The sequence below is a fragment of the Podarcis raffonei genome, chromosome 13 (genome assembly GCF_027172205.1).
Source record: "Podarcis raffonei isolate rPodRaf1 chromosome 13, rPodRaf1.pri, whole genome shotgun sequence".
Taxonomy (NCBI): domain Eukaryota; kingdom Metazoa; phylum Chordata; class Lepidosauria; order Squamata; family Lacertidae; genus Podarcis; species Podarcis raffonei.
The window spans coordinates 31,772,058-31,780,933 of record NC_070614.1 but is presented as its reverse complement, the minus strand read 5'-3'; the positions used below and the strand labels follow the sequence as shown (position 1 = coordinate 31,780,933).

Sequence of the window (8,876 nt, the reverse complement as noted above, 5' to 3'; positions counted from 1 at the left end):
GACCATAAACACCTAGCTGAATGAAAGAATGAATGAAAGCTTGTTCTCTTATAATGGCAATGGCGGGCGCCTGAGAGATGCCAAAACGGAGTTCTCGCAAGTTGCAGCTGAAAAAAAGACATGAATATCTCTTTTGTGGTGCTGAGTTCTGGCCTTGTGCAGGGTGCCATTTTATGAAAGATTACAGAAGTCTGCCCTGGGGTACAGTTTGTTCATCCCCTCCATCAATATTCCATCAAAACATTCCTGTTTCCTCTATCCTGTTGACCCTGCCTGCTCAGTTTACAAATGAATTACTCATACACATTTAAGTTCCTACACTGCAGCCTTCTCATTTTGCTGGTGCAGAATCTCTGTCTGTAGAGAAAAAGAAGAGAGAACTGAAGAAAGCAGCCACTGAACATATGATATTTATTGTCCAAAGGCCTTATCAATCTCTTCTAGCTGAATGAATACTTGGGAAGGCATGACAATGGAGAAGGCAGATCAGAAAGGTTACTATATTAAGAGCAAGGGTACTAAGGGGTCCCGAGTTCAATCCATGATGTTTGGGAAAGCAAGTGCTTAATCAACTGTTTTCCTAAATATTGCACCAATTTTCTTCACTGCATCTTTTAGCACATCCTTGACTACTTTATTTCTAAAGCTATAGATAATTGGATTAAGTAAAGGAGTAACCACAGTGTTAAGAACAGTGGCTACCTTATTAAAATCCATAGAAGAGTTTCCAGCTGGCCTGACATAGATGAATATGGAGCTGCCATAATAGAGAGAGGCCACAGTGATATGAGAACTGCAGGTGCTGAAGGCTTTCTCCCTACCTTGGGCTGAGGGCATCCTGATGACAGTAACAATGATGCAGAGGTAGGAGATGGCTGTCACAGAGACAGAGCTCAGGAGTGTGAAACAAGATGAGGCAAATTCAATCTTTTCAACCAGGGTGGTGTCTGCACAGAGTAACAGTGTCAACGGGGCTGTGTCACAGAAGAAATGATCAATGACATTGGGGCCACAGTAAGGTAGTCCCGACTTGAAGATGATACCAAGAGCTACACAAATGAAGCCTCCAAACCAACAGAAGAGCACCATCAGCATGCAGACCTGGCTACTCATGATGGCCGTGTAGCGCAGTGGGTTACAGATGGCTAAGTAACGATCCACAGACATGGCCCCAAGCAGGAGAACCTCTGTGGTCCCACAAAGGAAGTACAGTGTTATCTGGATAGCACATCCAAAAAAGGAGATGGTTTTTTTCTTTGTGATGAGGAGGCTTAGCATCTTAGGTGTGACTGTGGTGGTGATGATAATCTCCAGCCAGGAGAGTTTGCTCAGAAAATAGTACATGGGCGTGTGAAGGCGGCAGTCAAGGCGGATTATGAGGATGACCAGAGCATTGCCAATTAATGATAATGTATACATGACCAGGAAGATGCAGAACAGTGGCAGCTGCATCTTCTGCAGACTAGAGAAGCCAAGCAACACAAACTCTGTCACGACTGTTCCTGAGATATTTTCTTTTCCATTCAGGATCATTGTGCCATGGAACTGTAACCAGAACACCCCCACAAAAGTGTGATGTCACTAAGGATTGTGGATATGAGGCTGGACACAATATAAAGAGTGAAAGAACCAGAATGATATAAGAAATCTGGGCCAAACATTTCTGATACGATTCCTCTTTCAGAAAACAGAACACTGAATCTTACTTCAATGCACACAATCACCAACTAACTAAAGACTTGGTGCATGGAGGCTGTCTTTTGTTTCATTTTGTTAGAGTGTTCAAGATCTTAGGACAGCTTTTAGTTAAAATAGAAAATGCAACAAATAAATTGCATACAAAATCCATACAATTTATATTCAAACATTTTTGTTTAAATTTTGGTTCCTCTGTTTTGTTTTTGCTGGATTGGGGTTGATTAAATTTGTTGGAGTTGGTGGTTATTTTAATTCAGATATAACTGTAAACTGATTGTTGTTGTTTTCGATTTATTGGATTATTTATAGTCTGTATATTCTGTCTTTTAAAGACAGAAGTGTCTGGGGAAACCCAGTCAGATGGGTGGGATATAAATATTATTATTATTTCAGAATTTTTATGTGAATGTCATGACAGATATGGAAGTTTCTTTTCACTTCCCTCTTCCCCCCCAAAAGCCATGCAATAAACTTCAAGGAACCCAACATTTGTGGTTACTATCATCGTGCCCATCAAGCATTTGCCATAAATTTTTGTCTAATGCACAAATCAAAGTAAATATGAGGATTCATATAGAAATTTGAAATAAGAACAAAAGATCAATGAAATGCATCTTAGCATTGGTTATGAACAACCCCATAGTCAGCTAACCCACAGACTGCTTTTACAGTGGCTGAGTTGAAGTCAGGGAGATCCAACAGACATGGAATCCATGGATCAAACATGCTATAAACCAGATATGGGGAATATTTGGTCCTCCAAATATTGCTGAACTACAACTCCCAGCAGCCCCAGCATGCATGGTCAATGGTCAGTAATGATCAAAGTTGTATTTCAGTAACATCTGGAGGGTGAAAGGTTCCCAAAACCTGCTTTAAACACATTTATCCCCCAAAGAAAGATCTTACTAAAATATTGTTGATCATGGAAACCATTGCTCACCCCCCATATTTTTTCCTTTCATTCATTGTTGCTAACTGCATCCAGAACAGAGAAGAGGCAGGGAATTAGCCTCATGTTCTGAATGAATTCTAAAATGGATGACAATATGAAACCATCAATACTTACAGCACTGCAGTGACACAAGGCGTTGGAGTGGGGCAACAGCTGAAGGCAAAAAAATATGTTCCAGATTTTCTAGATGAGAAACTCAAAAGCTGATCAAATCAAAAACAGTTTAGTTTATCTTTGTTGTTTAGCAGCTCTCGCCATGTCCCTTTCTGTATGGCTCCAACTTCAAAACCATAAACCGAAAGCTATTAAACTATGTTGAGGGATCTCATCATCACCATTTGCCTTTCAAGTCATAGTCTGACAAACAAAATCCTAGATTCAGGTAGGTAGCCGTGTTGGTCTGACGCAGTTGAAATACAGGATGAGTCCTTTAAAAGAGGCCCTGTGAATACAGAGTACACATGTTCCACAGGTCCTCTTTTAAAAGATTCACCCCGTATATTAAAAAATAAGAAAACAATATAAATAAATAAAATAAAATAAAATCCTGATTTAACTAGTGAAAATTACAAAATTATATGCAGCAAAAAAAGGAAATATCCATATACACCCTGAACTGTTAATTAATTGCCGACTGGAACAGCTTTTAAACACAACATACTGGTACTTGATTACAGTAGCCTATTTCATTCTCTTTGTGGATCATTAAAGCAAGGACAATCACATGGGGATTCCTATCACAACCCTTGAGATTCAGCTGTGTGAAACCTTGATGTCTGATCTCACTGCCATGACCAGAGATAGACTGGGCTCCCCAGATCCTCCAGGTGCCAGGATTTTCCATTCACCATCACAGAGGCAAAAGTCTAAAGAACATGTGGGCTACTCACAACCCTGGTGGGTCTTCCTTGTAGCTGCCCTGAAGGTTACCCACAGCTGCTGAATCCCCCACCATTGCAAAATTTTGCATTGTGATTGCAGGGGGGACAACACACACAGAAAGTGCCATCTTGCTCATTCATATCACACTAGCCCCAGTATGCCCCAAAGTTGCAGAGGGAAGCATAATTTACATGAACAGGAGGGAGTGCAGGTAAGGGGATTTCAACATGTTGCCCCTGCCTATGTAAATTACACTCTTGCTAGCCAGGTGTGTGTGTCTGTGTTTGTGCGCGCGTGCTTGTAAATGCCCCCCTCAGTTCAGGCACCAGCCACCCCCATTGGCAGGTAGGTGCTTACTATTGACCCACCACCATATGAGGCAAAAACCTCGGAGCAGATAGCATTTTCCCTTTCCTGGAGAAGGCATTGGGAGGGCCTGTGCCCTTCTGCTCCCCTTCCAATCATTAGTTCCTATGGCAACCAAGCAACCAAGTCACTCTGTAGTTATGCAAAGAGATGCTTAACATATTTTTCTTCACAAATAAAGTGGAAACAGGTGTGACCATTGTAGTAGTCTCCTTTTTCTGTATTTACCACATTATGTGGTTCTTACTAGTGTATAAAATGGGGGTGCAGAGGTGCAATTGTTTGTAAATGATGGGATTTATGAGCACTTTTTCTTATATAGAAAAACAGTGTTCAGAGTCAGAATATTCTGAAAAAATCATAGAATCACAGAATTGTAGAGTTGGAAGGGACCCTGAGGGTCATCTAGTCCAATCACTTGCAATGCATCCATGTTTGATGGCCATCAAACCTCTGCTTAAAACCTCCCAATGAGGAAATGGAATCCATTCCACGGTCTGCAATGGCAAGTTTGAAGGTCAATTAAGTGCCTTGACTAGTGATACAATTTATTTTTCAAGTCCATCAGGTGTTTATACAGGAGAACATTAATTATGTCCAGGAGGAAAACACTGTTGTCATGAATGCAAGGAGTAGGTGCACCTTATACAAAAATCCTGAAGCAAAATGGGTTAAAAATATGTTTTAAGGTACAAGAAATTCAAATCCGCTATTATTTCAGTGATTGCACATTTTACTTGGCAAACTTATGTTTGATGATGAAACACATAAACTGCTTTTTGAAAACCAAAGAATTTTATTTTACCTTCTGAAAATGTCAGCTAATGCTGAATAATAATAATAATAATAATAAAACTGCAAGTACTTGACAATCTTTTTAATGATTTCTATTTTTTATTAATTTTACTAATTTTACTAATTTTATATTTTACTCACCAAGCAAAACTAAATCATATCAATTTAATAAAAATACCATTTGAATACCCAAGTCATGTTACAACCTTTTAGTACCCCTAATTTTTGGATTATGAAAGTTGAAAAATTCAGCATGCACGACTGCTGCATCATGTCCCTTTAAACCCCTTGAAGACAATTACTCCAATTGTCTTTACCTACATTTCTCAAAAGAACTTGCCGTCAAGAGGGTTGTGGAAAATCTTAATGAATGTATAAAGAAATGCATTTTAATGAAAAGGAGCAATAGAATTGAAATGAAGTTGTAGTAAGTTAATTATTCTCATGGGGGGTGGGAGCAAATAAGTTGGAATGAATACAGAATGCAGAAACTATTAGAGATTCTAGACAATAACACTGAAATTTCAAGGTTCCCAAGAGTGTTAGGAGACCATATGTTTCTGATTTAAACTAAAACAAACTGATAATATGCTGGTTATTTCTAGTTATTCTGTAACATTTATTAAACTTTTTAACAATCAACATCACTATAAAATTTTATATTAGGATGCTATTGTTGGTAGATATACGTAGGTATGCAAGAACCTGCTGCTTTTAGATATTAACCAAGTAGATTTTAAATTATAGGCCCAACAATTATATAATTGGAATAATCCAGCTTCCAATTGTTTCTACTACATTTGTTCCTTGATATTTGAAATCTAGAACTTTAATTATTGGATGGGGGTAGGCAATCTGTAGTGGATGGCATGAGTTTGTACCCATTCTCCTTTCCTTCACAGAGAGCTGTTGTTAATGAGCAGCAATGAAGAAGGTTCACAGCTCCCCACCCCCCGTTGTGGGAAATGTCCAGATTTGATAAGTGTTGGTGTCAACATTTACAAGCAAATTTTGTCAATTTCTATGAATGTCAAGGTTTTGGTTGCACACTTCCCTACTTGTCAAATAAAGTATTTGAATGCTCATATATATTACTATAAACATTTTAAAGCAAACTAGTATGAGTAACATTCACCAAATTTTGGATAGTAATTGTTAACATGTCAGAAACCTAGTGAATATTGACATTTAACAATAATTCTGTGCGTTAAACCTCACAGCCATTGAATTCCTGTGGGAATGCCTGCCTGATTTACATCATTTACCAGATTACTGTTGCCTGGATGCAATGTCTATTGCAAGCCTTCTGACATGAGTATTTCTTATATTTATTGGGAAACCAAGTGTATTCATTAAGATATTTCACCCCATCTCCTGAACTTATAGGAATTGAAAAGAAGCTGTGAAGAAATGAACTATTTCAACATTTTTACATGGTTTGTGGGTTTATTTAAGACTAAAACACCATGTCCTGCTATTAAATAATGTTTCAGTACTCCGGATATTAAAAAATGCAGAAGAAAGCAATTATTGAAGTATGACAATGTCCACAAAAATGATAACTCAATCATAAATATTGGGCTTTCTGATGAGGTGTTATTGATCACAGTTGGGACTAAAACTCCAGTCTTCTCATTTTGCAAGAGCTAGGTCTCTGTCCGATGGTGCTAGTGACCCCAGAAGTGACAGTTGGCTTATATATGATGTGCTGCCATCAAAATGGTGCTCTGTTAGCAGCAGCTAAGGAAGCAGACACAAAAAATCTGATATTTATTATCCAAAGCACTTTTGCAGTTCCATCTCCTCTAAGATGTACTTGAGAAAGGATGATATTTGACAAGGCATAACAGAAAGGTTCTAAGTTAAGTTAGGAACTTGAGTGACAAAGAAGCAAGAGATGCCTAATCGACTGTTTTCCTAAATATTGCACCAATTTTCTTCACTGCATCATTTAGCACATCCTTGACCACTTTGTTTCTAAAGCTATAGATGAGTGGATTAAGGAATGGAGTTATCACAGAGTTGAACACAGTGGCCACCTTATTAAAATTCATAGAAGAACTTCCAGGTGGTCTGACATAGATGAATATGGAGCTGCCATAATAGAGGGTGGCCACAGTGATATGGGAGCTGAATGTGCTGAAGGCTTTCCTCCTGCCTTGCGCTGAAGGCATCCTGATCACAGTGAAAATGATGCTTAGGTAGGAGACAGCTGTCACAGAGACGGAACTCAGGAGTGTGAAACAGGATGAGGAAAATTCTACGGTTTCAACCAGAGTGGTGTCTGCACAGACCAACTTTAACAAGGGGCCAGTATCACAGAAGAAATGATCAATGACATTGGGGCCACAATAAGGAAGGCCTGTCTTGAAAACGGCACTAATTGCAACACAAAAGAAACTTCCAAACCAGCAGAAAAGCATCATCAGCATGCAGACCTGGTTACTCATGATGGCCGTGTAGCGCAGTGGGTTGCAGATGGCCAAGTAGCGATCCACAGACATGATTCCTAATAGGAGAACTTCTGTGGTCCCACAAAGGAAGTACAGTGTTAGCTGAACAGCACATCCAAAGAAGGATATGGTTTTTTTCTTTGTGATGAGAAGGCTGAGCATCTTAGGTGTGACTGTGGTGGTGATGATCATCTCCAACCAGGCAAGGTTGCTGAGAAAATAGTACATAGGGGTATGCAGGCGTGCATCGAGGCGGATTATGAGGATGATCAGACCATTGCCAATTACTGACAACACATATATGACCAGGAAGAGGCAGAACAATGGCAGCTGCATCTTCTGCAGACTAGAGAATCCAATCAGCACGAACTCTGTCACAACTGTTCCTGAGATATTTTCTTTTTCATTCAGGATCATTGTGCCATCATTGAACTGTAACCAAAAGAGCCCGACGAAAGAAACATCAATGTGGCATTACTACTATGCATTATAAAGTTGAGACTAAACCATTGAATATATTGAATGTGTCAATTTTAGCCTTCTGGTCTGATTTATAATAATAGTCCTAGTGCTGCTTTAGCTAATTATATCCTTGTTGATGGGGAATTTTAAATTGTTTAAGTATTTTGTTTTTGAAAATTTCCTGGAGAACTATAGTTATGGCGTGACTTAGGTATAGAGCAATACAATAAAAACAAACAAACAAACAAGTAGAAAGGAGAAAAAATGATTTAAATAATCTGAGCCAAAAAGTTGTGACTAAAATTGTTAAATAAATAAAACCTTTTCTGTAACATTCTAGTGTCAAAGTTCTGGATTTTCTGAGGGAACATCTGAGGGAACATGCTGTCATTTGTGGGAATCCCTTCCCTAGTCAAGACTAACATGTAAGTGCCAAAACCAGAAAAAGGATTGTGACAGGCTTCTAAAGGGAGTCTCCACACTGGCTGAATGGGCAACAAAATAGCAAATATGGTTCACTGTTAATAAGTGAGAGGTGATGCACTATGAGACAAAAAGCCCTGACTGCACACATGTACCCAATGGGGTCATAGCAGACAATGACTGACCAATAAAGATAAGGGTTAAGGACCCCTGGATGGTTAAGTCCAGTCAAAGGTGACTATGGGGTTGTGGCACTCATCTCACTTTCAGGCTGAGGGAGCCGGCGTTTGTCCATAGACATCTTTCCAGGTCATGAAGAGCAAGCATTACTAAACCGCTTCTGGAACAATGGAACACCTTGATGGAAACCAGAGCACATGGAAATGCCTCTTACCTTCCTACCTATTTATCTACTTGCACTGGCATGTTTTCGAACTGCTAGGTTGGCAGAAGCTGGGACAGAGCAATGGGAGCTTACTCCATCGCAGGGATTCGAACTGCCAACCTTCAGATCAGCAAGCCCAAGATAACCTGCATTCATCATGATAGCTCAATGGATATGTTGACTTAGTGAGCAGCAGCTGAGAAAAAGCCAAATCCCATATGAGGGATCAGTTAGGAAAGGGATTAAAAATAAACCCACCAATTTTGTAATGGTTCAAAAATATTTATAGTGCAACCACACCACATTTGGAATACTGTATACAGTTCTGGTTGCCACACTTCAAAAAGTATATTGTAGAGTTCAGAAAGGGGTGAGGGGAGGCAACCAAAACGAACACAGAGCTGAAACAAATTCCTTTCAAGGAAAGGTTACACTGCTTGGCTTTTTGGTTGGGAAA

The 8,876-nt window shown here is 39.3% G+C and overlaps 2 protein-coding genes across 2 annotated transcripts; both read right to left on the bottom strand.

Moving 5' to 3' along the window:
• Positions 1-564: 564 nt before the first annotated feature.
• On the bottom strand, positions 565-1,533 carry LOC128398751 (olfactory receptor 6M1-like). The gene has a single exon (XM_053360004.1). The coding sequence runs from the start codon at positions 1,531-1,533 to the stop codon at positions 565-567; it is 969 nt and encodes a 322-aa protein (XP_053215979.1).
• Positions 1,534-6,597: 5,064 nt separating this feature from the next.
• Positions 6,598-7,566, bottom strand: LOC128398750 (olfactory receptor 6M1-like). The gene has a single exon (XM_053360003.1). It carries the CDS (start codon positions 7,564-7,566, stop codon positions 6,598-6,600), a length of 969 nt encoding a protein of 322 aa, XP_053215978.1.
• Between the last annotated feature and the right edge of the window lie 1,310 nt (positions 7,567-8,876).

Excerpts from the sequence above, each read along its gene's own strand:
- LOC128398751 (XM_053360004.1), bottom strand. The coding sequence starts at position 1,533 with ATGATCCTGAATGGAAAAGAAAATATCTCAGGAACAGTCGTGACAGAG.
- LOC128398750 (XM_053360003.1), bottom strand. The coding sequence starts at position 7,566 with ATGATCCTGAATGAAAAAGAAAATATCTCAGGAACAGTTGTGACAGAG.